Source organism: Marmota flaviventris, chromosome 7 (assembly GCF_047511675.1).
Source record: "Marmota flaviventris isolate mMarFla1 chromosome 7, mMarFla1.hap1, whole genome shotgun sequence".
Taxonomy (NCBI): Eukaryota; Metazoa; Chordata; class Mammalia; order Rodentia; family Sciuridae; genus Marmota; species Marmota flaviventris.
In genome coordinates, this window is record NC_092504.1 from 105,042,752 (window position 1) to 105,061,639 (window position 18,888).

The window sequence follows — 18,888 nt, forward strand, 5'->3', positions numbered from 1 at the left end:
TGGTGAAGGCAGTGCTTCTAGAAAACAGGCCTTCAATTTTTGACATGTAATCTTTTCTTGGGTTAGTGGATTGTGGAATTAAACTTTCTCACAATGCTGGGCTGTTACAGAGAGGTGCAGCTCCCAGTCAGCCACAAGCCCTGTGGTGGACTGCCAATGCCCTACTGTAAACTAAGTTGCTAAACTATAGCCATCTGTAGACTGGGCAGATTGAAAAAATACAGTTAATCCATGTTGGGTTTATCAGGATTTAACCTCACTGTAAGTTCATTAGTATCTGTATTTAAAGGTACATATATACATAAACCTATGAAAATTTATATATAACTGTGTTAAATACATATGTGAATGTATGTGCCTTTTTATGTACCAAAATGAATATAGGTTATTTTAAATATAATCTCCCCCCTACTTTAACATTTATTTAACTATTATTTTAATCAAGGGTCATATATTGTGAAAGCTAAAGAGAGATAAGAGGGGAAAAAGGCAGTAGAAGACAATCTCAAAAATAGAAGAGAGAACAGTAAAGTAGAGGAAGTGTATTGGGGAGAGATATGAAAGGAGGAAAAATAAAATAAAATAGTATATTCTGAAATATTTCATGAAGGACAATTTATGCAATGCCTTGCCAATAGTAAATGATCAATGATTATCTACTAAATTAATATTGCTAGTAAGAAAAATTCCATTCTGTGATAAAATATTTTATTTCAACAAAATTATTCATTAAGATGACAAATATTGAAATGCTTCTTTAATGAGAATTGCTTTCTTAATTTTAAGTTGAAAAATATCTTCCTTGATTTTTTTAAGATGAAAAACTTGGTTTCCAATATTGTAATTTGCTGGCTTATATAAAAACTTTATTACAAATATCCTTAGTCATTTCATTTTGTTTCTTAACTATAACAACAAAATCTAACTAGATGATAAAATTGCAAACAAACACACATATGGCTGTATATATATATATATATATATATATATATATATATATATAGTCACAAAAAGTTACATACAAAACCTTTGTATAGAAAAATAATGTTTAAAATATGTTGTGGAATAAGATAAAAGAGGGAAAATATTAAAATAGCAGCTATTTAGATGACTTCTGTGTTGCTTAAATTTAGAACTTAGAAAATATTGTAACTCAAGATCATTATTAGATTTCTGTCAGTGTGGGTCTGAGTGGTGTTCCCAAGACACAATAGTGTTATATCATCTTCTAGAGCCTAATTGGCGTGGGTAGAAGCACATGTAAAAACAGTCTATAAATAAAATGTATTTCCTCAGATACCTTGATTCAACCTTGTCACTGAAAAGTGATGGACCGAGAATAGAACTGTTCACGGGTAACTTGGAGAAAATGACAGGCTACCACCTTGAGTAACAGAGACTCATTCTAAGTCAGCTGTAGGAAGGGAACTAGAGAAATGAGTATTTAAAACATGGCAATATGTTCCCAGGCTAAACGCAATGCTATGAGATAGTAAGCAAGTCCCTTTGTTATTTTCCTGAAAAGTATTATAAAACACTTATTAGCAGTAAAGACTAAAAACTAGCATTACTAAAAACTACCATCAAGACCAGAGTTTCTTTACTATGGCACTATTAACATGTTGGGGTGTGAACAGTTGTGTTGTGCATGTGGAATATTAAGTAACATATCTGGACTCTCCCCACTAAACACCAGTAGCATCTCCCAAGTTGTGACATTCAAAAATATCTTCAGACATTGCCAAGTCTTCCTTCAGGGGAAAAACTCTTATATTGAGTATCACTGCTATAAAAATGGTAATAAAAATAATTAACATGGGTTCCCTATTTTTGCTACCTCTACTCTTTTAGAGTTTGACTTTAGTATTTTCTTCTCCTGCATTGGCTTGGCTACATTTTAAATATTTTCATGCTAAATCAATAAAAAGAAATTGCTTTCATCTCTGTTGAGTTACGCCTCCACAAAAAAAAAAAAAAAAAAAAAAAATCCTTTACCAGCGAATTTTCTTGTAATATGATATATAGTCAACTTTTTTTCACTGTGACCAAAATAGCTGACAAGAAAAACTTAGTTGAGTAAAACGTTATTTTTGACTCCTGGCTTCAGAAGTTCAGTCCATGATTGGCTGACTATATTGTTCTAGGCCAGGGGTGAGGCAGAAGATCATGGCAGATGGTTGCGGTAGAGGAAAGCTTCTCAGTTCCTGGCAGGAGGATCCAGGGGCAAAAGGCACCTAAGGCACTCCTGCAGTCTCCCATTTCCTCTAACCACACTCACCTGTCTACATTCACCACCAAGTAATCCATTCAAATTATTATTCCATCCACAGAATTAATTGACTAATGCTGATACAGTTCTCATAATCTAATCAGTTCAACTCTGAACTCATCATCATCTCACACATGAGTTTTCAGGGGATACCTCATATCCAACCATAACACTGATTTAAGTTTAAAGTGATTTTTTAAAATAATATTCTACACCAAACTGACAATTCAGAGTGTTTTTAACCCTTCTCATGATAGCAGTGTGAGAAAAAAAGGCTCTGTGTGTGTGTGTGTGTGTGTGTGTGTGTGTGTGTGTGTAAGAGAGAGAGAGAGGGAGAGAGACAGAGAGAGACTAACATTCAGAAAATTCCTATTTAGAAAAGTAGCCTACTATGTCTAGAGGACTTAGGGTTCAAGTAAAATGATCATATCAATATGTCCTTCTTCCTTACAATAATAAAAAAAAACAGATCAACAATTTCAAAGTTTTAGAATAAATTACAAGTATAAATACTCACTGAATGTCTTTAAATGTGTCTCTTTGGGAAGCTAAATATCAAATCTTGTTTCTATTTGCATGAAATACCAGGAGTTGATAAAATGCAGTTTTTTTATAACATCTCCTCAACATATTTACAAAATACATTGCTTATATTTTTTTAATTACATTGAACTTCTAACAAAACCTTGTGATTCTTCTACAGAATATGCTGCAAGTAGTGGAATTTATGGAAACTTTGATAGAATATTTATCTACACTTTCAATACTTTCTGTCTCATGAAACATTTTATGAAAGAAAGGCAATTGACAAAATATTTCCCCACTTTTTGAAACATTTTCTATTGAACAAGGGGTGATGTCCTTCATAGCATTCTTTTTTTTTCCTTTTTTTTTTTTTTGGCCTAAAGACTTCTATTCTCAAAGGAATTCTTTAAAAAATTCTTCAGTTGGAGTAATTCATTTAAAAGTAAGTCTCATAACTCTTTCATGGAGTGCAAGACTCAAGGCTGTGTGTTAAAGCTGTGTTGTCATTTTCATCTATACTTTGCTAAATATGTAAAGTTGGGACCATGGACAAATGAGACATTGGCTCATCAACCCTTGGACATGAGGTAGGAAGCTGTAAGAATTTATGATTTCAATGTTTTTGAGAAATCATAGTCCAGGGTTGATTAATGATATAAAATTTATTTATCTTCTTAATTTTTGCCAATCCTGAGTAAAATGATTATGTTAATACTCTCATTAATTCTGCTTTAAAAAGTTCCTATCTTGGCACATAGAGCCCAATCAATAGTTACTGAGTGAAAATCACTAACAAGAGATCTCTTGTTAATCTTTTCTGAAATTTGGAAATGTATCATATAGTTGCATAAAGTGTAGGGCATAAGAGAACACAAAAGTATCATGCCAATTGTTTAAATTACATGAAGAATAAACAAATACAGACTCCACCCTGCAGTCGTATTGCTTTCAAGAGTACCCTGGAGTCAGCTAACATTGGTTATCTTCATTTCCAAGATAACCAGACTATGCAGGATGAAACCTTGCTGATTTTAATTACCATGTATGCTTGTTAAGGGACTTTAAATATAAGCCTCTTGGCTCTACACTTCTACAAACAGCTTGTATAGAAAACAGAGATGACTTCTTTTGTACGTTTCTGAATCCAATGGCTAGAGTTGTGCTAATTCATCATGTTTTTTTTTTAAGATTTTCTATATTTGATGATTAGTTGATATTCAAATACAGCACTATAATTTAGTTTTGTCCTTTGTTTATTTGTTTCTTCAAAAGCAGATGTAGACAGTAATAAAAATACATTTCAGTTTCCATTGAGTTCAGTTAGTTTCATGGAAGAAAAATTGAAATTTAAAAGATTTCAGTGTGATAGTTCAGAAATGTAGAAACAATAGGATAAAACGAAATTCAACTCATTCATTCTCTACAGACATCAATCTATAATACAATCACCAAAATGTTATCCAGGTAGCTTTTACTGTCTCCTATTAACATATCATTTTTTGTGGGATTTCAGAAGTAGTTTGGGTCAAGGACTTAGTATTAACCAGTCACACATCTTCATCCCCTTATGCAAGGCCCTATAACAGAAGAATCATTCCTTTTTTTTTTTTTTAATTTTTTTTTAGTTGTAGATGGACAAAATATCTTTATTTTTCCATTTTTTATGTGGTGCTGAGGATCGAACCCAGTGCCTCACACATGCAAGTCAGGCATTCTACCACTGAGCTATAGCCCCAGCCCATTCCTTTTTTTTAATATTTATTTTTTAGTTGTAGTTGGACACAATTATTTATTTATATCTGGTGCTGAGGATGAAACCCAGGGCCTCACACATGCTAGGAGAGTACTCTACCGCTGAGCCACAACCCCAGCCCCAGAGCATCATTCCTTTTTTGCATATTTTACATATATGTAATCCCACCTCTCCTATCACTGTATCTGGTGGAGGAGCATGATGTGATGATGAAGGCTTGTTCTCTGTTGTGAGATTAACATGAGGCACTCTTAGTAGTTACTATGACATCAGGCAAGTTCTTGATCCTTTCTAACCCCCATATTTTCATCTACACAGCGGCAACAAGAATAGGGTCTGCCTCTTAGAGTTGTTATGTATATTAAATGAGACATAAATGCCACAGAGGGGGAATAATAGTTATTATGTTTATTGTGAATGCCCAGTAACTACCTGGCATATAACAGTTACTCAATTTGTATTGTATTGAGTGAAGACAAGAAAGACAGGACACTTTTTTACTGCTCTAAATAGCACATGTGAACAAAACATGTAGCTGTAGATCTTTCAAGTAATTGAATGCATACATAATGCTGCCCCTGGTCCACTGTGATGACAGTAGAAACTATTACCACACCAAGCCCACTATTTAGAACATATTGTATTATATTTTTAAAGTCAATATATTTTACTTGTCTAAATTTATGAAATTCTTTTGAATTAAATATTTAGTTTAAGTGTTTTTGTGCCATCCTTTTATATTGTATACTCATTTTTCTCCTTAAATTTGAAATAATACTCAAATATTTGATGGAACTGAAATATTAAATTGGGTTGCTATAAAGCATGATCGCTCACATATACAGATATCAAATTTGTCCTTTCATAAGAAAGTCAATAAACGAAAATAGAAAAAGTAAACAGAGCTTATTGAAAAACAGGAAGTGTGACTGTGATACCTAAGAGGTACTTAGTATGTTTTCATCTCTTCTTTTCCTCTATACAAATGTATAATAATCCTGAAAATCAGTAAGCAGAAAGGTGGTCTCAAATTGTGTGAAAATATTTATATTCTTGAAATTACCACCTTGGATGTGTTTTGTTATACCATCAACATGGATTATATCTATATATATTGTTACACATAGTGATTAGTTGTTAAGTGGTATCATATGGTTCATAGGTTAGGTATTAGATCCTAACCTATAGTTCATAGGATCTAATACCTAACCTATGGTTCATAGTTTAGGATCTAATACTTTACCTGTTAAGAGTGAATATCTTGGGACTGGGGATATAGCTTAGTTGGTAGAGTGCTTGCCTCACATGTATAAGGCCCTGGGTTCAATTCCCAGCACCACAAAAAAATGTAATGTGAATCCGAGAATTTCTCAACAAAGGTTTGTTGAGAAGTCAAATTACACTGAACCTAATATCCTCTGCTTATTTTGTCTATTTTTTATAATGCATAAATACTTAAGGATGCCAGAATCTATATTTTAAGACTTTACATGTTAATTATTGCCAAATGGTAGGAATTAATATTCTTTTAATTGGTGGATTTATTTTAAAATTCAAATGACAAGATTTGAAACTGTGATAACACATAGGCTCATACTATTTCTTGTATTTGTGAATCTTTATTTCACCCTGTGTGACATAATGAAGTATAAATAGAAACAAAATATTGACAACAATTTAAAATGTGTATTTCTAACAATCTGATTAATGTCTTTATCCCATTTGACACAATTGTTTTCTATATTTGAACATGAAGTTGAAAAAAAATGAATCAAAAAATGAGAACACCAATTTTATCCATATAGTGTATGGATATATAGACACACACATGCAAGGTAGAGTAAAATGAATAAACTTTAGGGTGATGCTAACCACATCTTCATTCAGAATATTTAACTATTTATTTTACTTACAGTGAAAATAGTTGAATTAATTAGTCTAGTAGGAATCACCAAATCGGAAGCAAATAGTACACAGATTCCACTTTACATTAAATATGAAAAAAGGTATGCTGAAAGATGTTTTTTAAGAATTAAAATTCTGCCAGGTATGCTCCAACCTGCCTGGTGAAATTTTAATTCTTAATGTAATCTCAGGTACTCAGAAGGCTGAGACAGGAGGAACTCAAGTTCAAGGCTGGCCTCAGGAACTTAGTGAGACTTTCTGTTATGTTTTGGATGTGAGGTAACCCCCCAAAGCTCACATGTGAGACAATGCAAGAAGGTTTGGAGGAGAAATTATTGGACTGCAGCCTTAACCTAATCAGTGAATTAATCCCTCATGGAAATAACTGAATGGAAACTGGAGGCAGATGGGGTGTGGCTGAAGAACATGGTTCATTGTGGGGCATGACTATGGGGTATATATTTTGTGTCTGGAAAGTAGAGTCTCTCTCTCTGCTTACTGATCATCATGTGAGCAGCCTCCCTCTGCCTCACTCTTCCGCCATGATCTTCAGCTTCATCTCCAGGCGTTCTATGAATGGAGACTCCTGAAACTGTGAGCCCTCAAATAAACTTTTATTCCCTAAAATTATTCTGGTCAGATCATTTAGTCACAGCAGTGAAAATGCTGACTAAAACATCCTCAGCAGCTTGGCAAGATCCTGTCTCAAAAAATAAAAAAATTCTGGGGATACAGCTTAGTGGTAGAGGACCCTTGGGTTCAGTCCTCATTACCACAAAAATAAATAAATAAGAATTAAAATTCCAATAGAAAATTTTCTCATTAAGTAAAAATGTAAATCATGTAAGGCAGGAATTGAAGGTTTCAGTATGTTTATATCATAAAGGTCAAAAATGTAATACATGATTTAGGAGGTAATGTGGGAAGTCTTTTATATTAAATTATTTAGGAAGAAAAAATCATAACCATTTCTCTCAGTTGATGCAAATTATTTTGGATCTAATAAAGCATATAGCTTGGGAACAAGAAAGTCATTTTTGTTCATGAGCTACTTGGCACTTGAAGTCTTGAGATATTTGCAGAGGAAAAATTTGCTTAATGATAAGGTTGTTAGAAGGTAAATAACTAAAAAAGTTTGCTGGAATAGCATTGTTACTGTGAATTATTCTGGCAAGCATAATAATGATGCTTAGATAACATATCATGTAGTATGATCATTTATTTAAAAATACAATAAGTTGGAATAGGACCATGGTAATACTACTAAATTCTGTACAACTCAATAGATGGTCTGTTGAGTATAAGCAATCAAAAAGTAGAAATATTTGTAAATCTGGGTGAGCAACTGAAACATAATCTGTAAAAAATGTTCTAAGTAACATGCTTACATCATACATCAAAAGTAGAGTTAACTTTATGTACGCATAATATTTTAAGAAGAGTATTTGTTTATAAGTTAAAATTTTTGATTTTTCCCGAAAAACAATGATGGAATCAAAGGATTTTTATATCAGTAATGTACTATATGTACCAAGTGATAATTTTTGATTTTTTAATTCAAATCATATTACTGAAAAAAGATGGGGTAGTTGACATCGGTACTTTTCCATTTATATTAAATTTTCCCTCTTCTGGAAATATATTTAGTTTTTACCTCCTTGTTCCTGAATTTAGTGAGCTATGGCCATATAACTTGCTTTTGTTTTCACTAAGGAAATATGAGAATAATGTGTCACCTGTGGAATTGTAAGATAATATGTGGCATTCTCTCTCCCAGAGACTCCAACACAAAAGATGAATACTACCACATCAGTCTGAGTTTTAGAGTGAGGGAATATAGAAGAGTCTTGCTCATCAGCTAGCAACAGTTACATAGCATAAGCAAGAAAAAAATATTTGATGTCAAACGTCACTAATATTATTTGGGAATTGTTTTTTCTGCAGCATAACCTGGCCTACACTGATTTGTGTAGATATTTTATTGTTATATCTGGGGAGGTGGGCATAGAGTACAGGGTAAAGGATGCAAATATGGAATGCTGCTTGGATTCACATGCTAGTTCTGAAATGACTTGTTGGACATCAGTGTGGAAATTTTACCTCACTTTTCTGTGCCTGAAATAGTTCAACTGTGGAATGAAAATAACAATAGGATTTGTCTTGAAATGTTGTTGTAGTATTTATGATTATACAAGTTAACACATAGAAAGCACTTAGTGCTTTAAGCATGTAGCAGCACTCAGTAAATATTAGCCTCTATTCTCTCCACCCAGAAGAACTATGATCTTTTGCATTTGCTCATGTTTAAATGTTACTTAATCATTACTCATAACTATCAAAATCAAGTTAGAATTTTAGTAATTTATTTTTTGAAAAGTAACTTAACCTTGGATGATGTATATGTGATATCTCCCCATTCAACAGAATGTGTGATAATAATAACATTAGCAGTGTAATTTTGGGCAGGTCATTTATTTTGCATTTCAGTTTCCTTTGCTTGCAAAAGGGTATTCAGAGTAGCAGCTACCTCACAGGCTTTTATGAGGATTAAAATATTCAAAATATGCAAAGCTTTTAGAACACTATCTGACAATGAGAGTCAAAAATGTTAGCCATTATTACACTGCAGAATGATTCAGAGACAGAATATGTTGGGGAGGAGACATATGGACCTTGGTTTTTCTCCTCATATCCATAAGCTGAGCAAAGAAAGAGCACTATGGGTTAAGAACCTAAAGTGATTAAAGGCACGTAGACTTGAGAGTAGAAATAACATAGCCTGTTTGTGGAACAGCAACAGAGATAAATCAGGCTGCAAATATCGGATTCAGATTTTCTTATATGTGTTTTCTTTTATGGGAATTATTCTACCATACTTTTGATACATAACAAGTAGAAGAAAATGAAATAGAACAAAGATTTTATAACTCATTAGGTAAAAATATATCTGAAATATTTTAAGGCAGGCATTTTAAACTCAATAAAATATACAATAATATATATTATATAACGGAAAGAAAGAAATGTCATAAAGAAGGAATACAGTCTATTCCAATTACCAGAGTGGATTATTACTCTAGTAAGAATAATTTTGTATAGATAGCAAAAGGGAAAATATTTTTAAAATTTATTTTTAAATAAGATACATACAACTGCCTTTTCTATTGATGTAATTTATTATTTTACTTTTTTACAATTTACCCAAATGAATCACTTAATTTTTATTCTTCAGAAATTGTAACTGCAGAAAGTTAGAAATCAGTGAAAAATAAAAAGAAATTAAAAAGATAATCATCAAGAAAAGCAATCTTTTGACTCTTGCTTCAAACTGTTTTGAAGCATTCAAAACACAGGAGAGAAAAAAGAATTGCAGTGTAGATCAGATAATGTTTATCTGAAAAATATGTTTCTTACAATGAAAGAGCAATGAACAACCCGGGACACTAGGTTTGCCATTCCATTCTAGAGGAATATCATTGCTGAGAGAATGGCAGAAATGGAGCAGGTGGCAAGGAAAGAGTTATAACATTTGATCTTTCTCTTTCCTTCATTCATTTTTATTTTTTTGTTTATTTATTTTTATGTTTTGTACCAGGGTGCTTTTACCTAGTAATAAGATATCCCCAGTCCTTTTTTTTAATATTTTATTTAGAGACAGGGTCTCACTGAGTTGCTTAGGGCCTTGCTAAGTTTATGAGGCTGGCTGCAATCCTCCTGCCTCAGCTTCCAGAGCCCCTGGAATTACATATAGAAATTTTAATAGCAGTGAAGAGCTATTTTGAGGAAATGATTTAGGCTGTATGGCTTAATGAGCATGTCTCCCTGAAAAATGTTAGAAGGTAGGACATAAAATACAGATGTTTCACATGAAACACCTTCTGCTATGTGATGTAAGCTCACAAAAACTCTTTTGGAGATCTGACCTGTTACTCTGGAAGAGAGGTGTATGCTCAGCATAGAGGGATCCTTGTTTTCTGAGCTTCTTAATCCCCAGAACCTTTGAGATGCTCAGTAGAGCTTGACATGAGGTAAGGTCTTTGATTTGTGTGAATCTAATTTGACAATCCAATACTCTATTTTAGCTCATCTGTATTCAATATTTTTTTCATTAAATACCAACAATACTTTCCCAATGTTTACACAGCATTCTGTTAGATGCTTTTCACTTTTAAAATATTTTAATTTTTTAAAAAAATTTGCTTTCTAAAGCTTATAATCAGATAACAAAATATTGGAACAGTTATATATAGTTATGTCTATGCATATATAAAGTTTGACTCATGCTGAAAATGTATTTTTGAAATTGACAGTATAGTTTTTAAGAGTCTAGGCAATTTTCAGTATCCTCTCTTTAGAATTAATGTAGCTATAACCAAAAGGCAATCGGTTATAGAGATTTTTTAAGAACATAAATCACAAAATAAAGTTTCATAAAAATTTTTACTAGAAATAGAAATTAAATCAGAAATCTACATTAAAATATTAATTTCTTAAGAAATAACTAAACCATGGTAAATAAATTAACATTTATTTCCACATAAAGTTATTTGTTATGAAAGAGTTAAACAGCAGTTTTTTTCAGATCAGAAATCTTGTCAGCCTTATTAAGAAGAAAGTGCTAGAAAGAGCCTGAGTATGAAGGTATGACATTTATTCACTCTCCCCAACATTTACATTCAAAATTTATTAGTACACATGTCTTTCAGACTGCTCATGAAAATTAAACTACCAGCTATTTTCCATATAGGAGTAATGGAATCCTTCATCTTTGGAGTCATATTTTCAAAAACATGGAAACTTTAAAAAACCAAACTAAATCTTAGAGTGACTTATAGGCAGCATTGTTTTACCCTTGCCACTACTAATGTTTTCCTCCATCAGAATCAAATTAGCATTCACTTGCCATGGTTTTTCCCCAGAGTCATGAAACTTGCCCTTTCTTTTCTCTAAGACTGCCTATGCTTCCTACACCTGTGCTCCTCCTAATCAAGTTCCTTTTTTACAAAGACAACTTTAACATGAGAAAATTCTCATTGTGTGTGTGTGTGTGTGTGTGTGTGTTTGTATATATACAGACTGACCATGATGTTTACAAATTAAAGATGCAAACAGTTTTCAGATAGTAAAAACAGTCATCATAAAATATCTTATTATCCTTTGGGCCTCTGTTGATTGACTTCTTGTAATGTGCATCCACATGCAGCAAACCATAAAATAGATGGAGAAAAGCTTTTAAAAAATAGAGGTAAGAGAAGATAATAAAGGATAGAATTAAAATGATGCTTATATTTTTCTTCCTTTCTCCATTTTACAGCCTGTTTTATTCTTCTCCATTATATAAATCAAGATATACAACATGTCATTTGGAACATATATGACATTCTAATGCTCATTAGTATGAAGAATGATTCTTTTTAATGGAGGAAACACATCAATCTATTCACTGACATTTGGGCTTATTTTAACTAAATATATCAAATGAAATTAACATATGCTTGAAAATGTAAGCTAGTGTTACTGTTTTGTTTTTTAAGGTGCCAACATATCACATTGACATTTACTGTTACCAAAAAGAGCATCAAGTGAGATATAGCCCTTTTTGAGAATTTTTATATGAGAAATTAAAATTTGATGGGGTTTCATTTGGAGAATCAAATAAGGAGAAATAAGAATAAAATGCAATGTAAAAAGCATTCCTATGTTAAATCTGGAGATGCCTGCCTCTGGTTTTAAGTTAAACATGGAAAGAAAACTATTTTGTTTTGCACATAAATATTTAACACAAAATCCAATTAGGTAATTAAGGAAAATTAGTAATTTTGAAAACTTCAGCAAGTAAGACTACATGTCATAATAAAATTATGCACACACACACACACATATATATAACATATATTAGAGTCTCACTTAAAACTTAAAACATAGCTATATGTCATGAACCTAAATGAAAATTTTAAGTACCTACATTTAAAAATATGGTAACAACATTTAATAAGTTTATATTTAAAGACATGACTAAATATTCAGAATGAGTTAGAATAATGATAAAATATGTTAATGATTATTAAACTTACTAGAAATTGTGTCCATGGCTTTCCTTAATTCCTTCTCTATTTGAATAAATAATTCCCCTATTATATTATAAAATAATCTCCTTAATACATATAATAAAGACCTTAGTTTGGCATAGCAGATATCATTCACATGATAAATGTTTATCATTGCAACTTTCCATAGTCCATAAAGAACATTTCAAATAAATTTAACCTTTAATAATATATAACACATAATAATACATATGTGCATACATAACCAATACATACTTTCAACTGCATTCTGTAGTCATACAACCCATTGGCATTTTGAAATCAAGAAAACAAAACAAAACCCTGACTTTTGATCTGGACAATCTATGGCTTTCTCTTGTTGGAAAAGTCATGTGAACTTGAAAAGGGCACTATACCTTTTTAAAGTTGTTTCTTTATTTGGAAAGTCAAGTTGCCTAATCTTTTACTTTGATTTATTGACAGTGAGAGCATTTTGGATGAAAATGCAGGCATAATCATAAAGCGTAATGTTTCCTTTGATCAATAAATACAGATGACGCACTACCTACAAAACCCTCAGATATATCCTCATTTCTCTCCTCTCCTTTCTAAAATAATTAACCTGTTTTGTTATAATAATAACAACTCTTACAACTTTTCTAGAAATAGTAGCAACAATCATGAATCCCTGGTTTTATCCATATTTTCTGTAATGATACAAAACTTGCAAAACAACATTGTAATATTTAATGGAAAAAATGCATAGTTATATTACAATAATTATATAATAAACATTGCAAGAAAAGTTGAGAATATTTCCCCTAGAAATTGAAATCACTGACCCATAAGCATGCTCACTGATGTACATTCAGCATTGATTCCAAAAGGAAGAAAGGGAGAGAGGGAGACAGTGAAAAAGAGGTATATAGAGAGATTGAGTCCAAAACAGCAGCATAAAATAGTTTACTGGTATTAAAAAGCAGTCTTGAAATTGTACCTCTGAGGTAGTTGGCTTATTTAGTCTGTATGACAGTTTATGCTACCTTGTTTTTGTGAAAATAGCATTCTTGACTTACTCCTCTTGCAAATATGTTTTTATCTCTGTAGCCTAGTCAAAATATCATATTTGTATTCTTTCTTCTTCAAAAGACTATTGACCATTGAAATTAATCAACATCTTTATCTGGCAAATGTTTTACTTAAGATGATGGAGTTTTGCATTATCTGCACTAAAAAAATGTCATACTCAAAATAAGACAATTAAAAATGAGATAAAAATAATAAACTATGAAAACAATTGGAGAAATAAAAAATGTTTTTGTATCTTGGATTCTAAAAGGATGCTTTAAGGGGTGAAATCAACAAAAGCACATATCATGTGGCAGTATAAATAAATACATTTATAGTTTTATTTAATAGCATGGTTTATGCCCAGCATCTGATTATTCATATTATATGTTACATAATAACTCAAATAATTCAATAAATTGTGTATTTCTGAATGTTACCATCATTAACCATGGCTATTTCATGGCTTGTATGTGAAATAGAAAATGTGCTGTCCTGTCCTGAGCTCTTTGGCTCTCCTATTGTCCTGCACAGTTCCCACAACAGTGAGTCATTCAGAAGTGCCTTGCAGCCACCTGGCTGTTTGATAACTAAAATGAGCTATTATAGAAAGGCAGTAAACAGGAAACAAAAGAAATTGGGGAGCAATACCAAGTTCAGGATACAGAAACCCTTTTATGACACATTAAAGAAACATCTTTCAGTGTGAGGTCAGTAGCCAATAAGCATTTCTTCAACTCTGTAAGGTTATGAGTAGGATTTCTTTTTTTTTAATATATACTATAGTTAAGACTCTTCAATACATATTCCATTTGAAAACACTATTTTTATATTAACACAAGAGAAAAGAGGTTTCAGATAAATTAGTTATTCAGTAGGAATTTTCCCACTAAGATGGGAGAAACTAAGGCAATGTTTTCAAACTAATCTACTCTTCATAGAATACATGATGAAAAAAATGAAAACTATCACCAGAGAGACAAATGATATGGATGAGAAGGTTGAGTAACAACATTTACTGCCAAGTGGAATATTACATTTTAGAATATTTGCATAGAGAAGTAATTTCTATATAAAAGTATATTTTTGTTTTTAAAATAGAATAGGAATAAAACAGACATATATTAGTTGACTCTTCATCAAAAGTTTGTGTGATTATTTACAAATACAAAAAGTATAAAGTATCTGGAATGAAAACATTTTTGTATCACATATTCTGAGAAACAGTTAACATATAGAATAATAGAAAAATTCATTTTACTCATTGTTTAATGTCACAGATTAGTAATGCATTTCTTGTGGTCAAATAATGATTTAGCCTAGGTTGAAATATGTACTGGTTTAAATAAAACTTCAGTGCATGTAGGATTCCACAGGGCCTTGAAAAGAAGAAAACAAAAAAGAAATGAATGATAAATTAATAAAATGAAATGAAATTTTAAATGAAGATTTAAAACATTTAAATAAAAACAGACCAACATAAAACCATTGTTAATGATTTTTCTAGTAAAAATTATTATTAATATTTGTAAAGAATATATTAATAATGTTTACAAACTCCCAACTTCTAATTAAATATATTTTACTACAAAACATAATATGGAAAACAGAAGAAAATAAGCAATATTTTATTTCTTTGGCTTTGTATGTAGGTTCAAAAATAACAATTTCACTCAACTCTTAATGCATTCCTCAAATAGAAAACTTCAAGAAAATAAAATAATAGGTAAATCTCACAAGGCTCTCCTGATATTTCTGTAAAATACTGTTACCATTCAAAGTCCTAAATACAAAACTCCAAGAAAATTTTTTTTTATTCTGCAGCAATTATTATTATGATCCTTAAATCACTGAACTTCATCAAAACTGTAACAGGTAATTAAAACAATTCAAAATAATTCACTCTATTTTTAAAAAGAATTCCACTTTGAAAGGTAATATGTATGAAAAGAAATACAATATCTAAGAAGTGAATAGTATGCTGCCCACTTGCATGGAATGTGCAATTTTTGTTGGAGAAATATAAGTGAATATAGGAAAAGATGAATCATCCTATGTAGCAGTAGGTTGTCAAAATATAAGACATGTCAATATTTTAAAAAGATAAAAATACATATGTCTGGTAAATGTAAGAAGGTAGGTCAAATATGACTGAAAGTTGATAAAGAGATAAAACGGTTCAAAAATAAAGTCTAAACAACTGAAACAAAGAATAGCAGTCTTTACTGAAGCAGTTTAGGTGGAAGCAGTTTTGTTTGAGAAGAGAAAGAGATAAAATCACATAAATAGTAAAGGGCAGTATTCTAGCAGTCATGCATGCTGGTTAGAGGAATGTGGTTTGTCTTTTAAAGCTTCCTGAGAAATTTCGTATGTGTGTGAGTTTAATTACAAGCATAACATGATGTTGTGTACTTGTGTTCATTTATTTACAGGTTTATGTATAGTGCTGTATAGATTGAAATAGACCTGTAAGTAAGAAGACAAACTAAAACCAATGTGAGGAAGCCTTAAAGCACCAGGCACTACTGGAAGGCCATCATTCTTGGTGATCTGATTTCTGCTGTCAAGATGCTCTTTGTGGTTATGTGAACTGCAGCTCTATCTCAAGTGCAAGATCCTTAGAAAGGTATTCCTGAGCTTTTCTAGCCCCTTCTGTTCTCCCTTGTTGCTCATAATCTCACCTTCTTGCTTTCTGTCTTAATGGTCCTTATCACTGTTTACAGTTCTTTTTTAGTTTCTTTTTTTTTTCATTGCTTGTCTTTATTCACCATAATAAGAGGCTTTTGTAAACAGGTAATTTGCGTGTCTGTTGTTCACTTCTATACTATCAGTTCCTGGACCATATTTTTTGTGACTATAAATGACAAGGGATGATACACTCAGGACCATAACCACATGTTACACACAGAGGTAGGTGTGTATTTGAAAACCAAACACATTCTATTTTTAAAATACAAAGACCTACAAAATAAAAATTATTTAAAAGATAAAAGACTACATAAACATTAAGGTGATGCCTATTATTCAGTGTCTGTTGTACACATGCAATTTGAATAAATGTGAAAAGTCAGAGGGAATATATCCCTCTATTCTTTTATGTAATTTAAAAATCAGGATACTCAGTTTCCAGTACATTTCAAAGTTCCCTACTATTCATATATTACATAAAATTTTAACCTGAATCCATCTTTTAATATAATTGAAAAAAGCTGGTAGAATGAAGGGAAAAATACCATAATATGTTGAATGTGTTCAAAGACACAAATGTCACTAAAATACATGATACTAACATTTTTCTTTCCATAAAAGTTTATAATGTTCTAGGATTGGCCACATAAGAAAGGTGAACAAGTATGATACTTCTGTGTTATTTTTAGTTGCCAGAATATGAAGAGGACTTCAAGGAAATAAAGATAATAAACAGCTTTCACTGACTACTCCATATTAACAATGATAATTGAAAAATAGGATTCCTTTTATGTTTAACTGCTCTGGGGATATTATAAATTAAGAAAATCAGCCAAAAATAAATTAATATTTGTGAGCTTTAAAGTATAATGCATTCAATATATTTTCATATTAGATACTCTCCAAAAATTAGCATTTATTTTTAATAATTTACTTTAGAAGACTCAAATATTTGTTTTCTCAAAAATTAAATACCCATACAAACATAATTTCATATTCCTTATAGCAACAAGAATTTGCTTTTTTAAAAAATATATTTTTACACTGATATTACATTTTATTATTTTAAAGGTACATATGTTCATTGAAAAATGTGACAAAAAGAGATAAGCATTAAGGGAGGAAACAAAATACCACCAAACAGAGATGATCACTATAACAACCTTTGTGTATTAATTTTTACTTATTTTTTTCCAAAATAAGACCATATAGTGCATGATGTTTTTTACATTACTGTACTTGGGTTCTCTTCTCTCTCTCTCTCTCTCTCTCTCTCTGCCTGTAATGACCTTTATTTGCCCATGTTAATAAGTTTCATCTAGTAGCAATTCTTGTTAAAATTTCCTCAAATGTCCAACAAATACATGTTACTGTTGGACTGCCCAACTCCAGATTTAGTCCAGGACTGTGCATGTTTTTAATTTTCCTGTAAATAGGGAAGACTTTTCCTTTAATGGGAAAACTTCTAAGTCCTAAGAAAAATGGGAAGATGTGCCATCAATACCCACATAGCCCTCACCTAGTTTCACTAATGGAGTGCTCACGGCTGCTTTCTGTGAGCGTGTGTGTGCATGTGCGTGCATGTGCGAATGCATGTAGGAGGTTTACATTTGTCATTTTGTCTCTTCAATCCAATGGAGAAAGTTACCTGATTTTTAATAGCATTTTCTTTTAAAAAGGTACCATATCAGTTGTTGCACAGAATTGCAAATCTTTTATCCATGCACCTCTAGGTTTGCTTCATGCACAATGAAAGTTAGGCTTGTAAACATGAAATGGTTTCAGGTCAGCAATTTTTAGCTATTGTTTTAGAGTCTTCCAGTGGACAAGCTTAATGAGTATGAGTTTTTGAGTGTTTTTATGTTTATTTTAGTATATGAAAAAGGGAAAGGTGGAAGAAAAACAGCTTTTAGAAATGTAGAAGACCACACAATCACATCATCTAAATCATGCTTATTTTATGGTTTATGTAAAACATAAATTCCTGTAGTTCCATATTTCAAAACTCACAACAGTAAGCTATACTTCTGATGTTATTGCAAAGAAGAAAAGTTTATCTTTCAGACTTAGTGCTTGTAACTTTCCCATTAATTACAAAAGACCTCTAAGTAGCTTTTTTTTTTTTTTTTTTTTGGTACAAGGGATTGAACACCAGGGTGCTAAACCACCAAGCCACATCCCCAGTCCTTTTTTATATTTTATTAGAAACAGGGTCTTGAGGAGTTGCTTAGGACCTCCCTAAGTTGCTGAGGCTAGCTTTGAACTTGGGATCCTCCTACCTCAACCTCCTGAGCTGCTGGGATTACAACATAAAGCCATTTATAAAATTGTTTTTCCCTTTAGTGCTCTCTGGTTATTTAAAATTCATCAAATTATAATTATCAAATCATTTTGCATCTTTATTTCAAAACACTAATTATCTAAATATTTCAGTGTTTTGTTTTTTTTTCCCCTAAAATCAAATCAGATCTTTCACTGGCAAAAGATCTAAACCATGTATTCTTACATCCCAAAACATGAATCAAATATCTGAAAACCTTTTTGATGAACAAAAACCATTAAGGGGGTAATTGTCTTTACAGAAATTATCCCTTTTTGTGTTCCTAAACAAATCTCCAGTAGAGTTGTCAAAG

The 18,888-nt window shown here is 31.6% G+C and overlaps 1 protein-coding gene across 1 annotated transcript in view; it reads right to left on the reverse strand.

The window, feature by feature from the left end:
• Nucleotides 1–14,705: 14,705 nt before the first annotated feature.
• Nucleotides 14,706–18,888, reverse strand: part of Ccser1 (coiled-coil serine rich protein 1) — a 660,775-nt gene continuing 656,592 nt past the window's right edge. Inside the window, exon 10 of the mRNA XM_071614850.1 lies at nucleotides 14,706–14,946. Coding sequence (XP_071470951.1) covers nucleotides 14,887–14,946 — 60 coding nt within the window. The 3' untranslated portion in view covers nucleotides 14,706–14,886. The remainder of the gene's footprint in view (nucleotides 14,947–18,888) is intronic.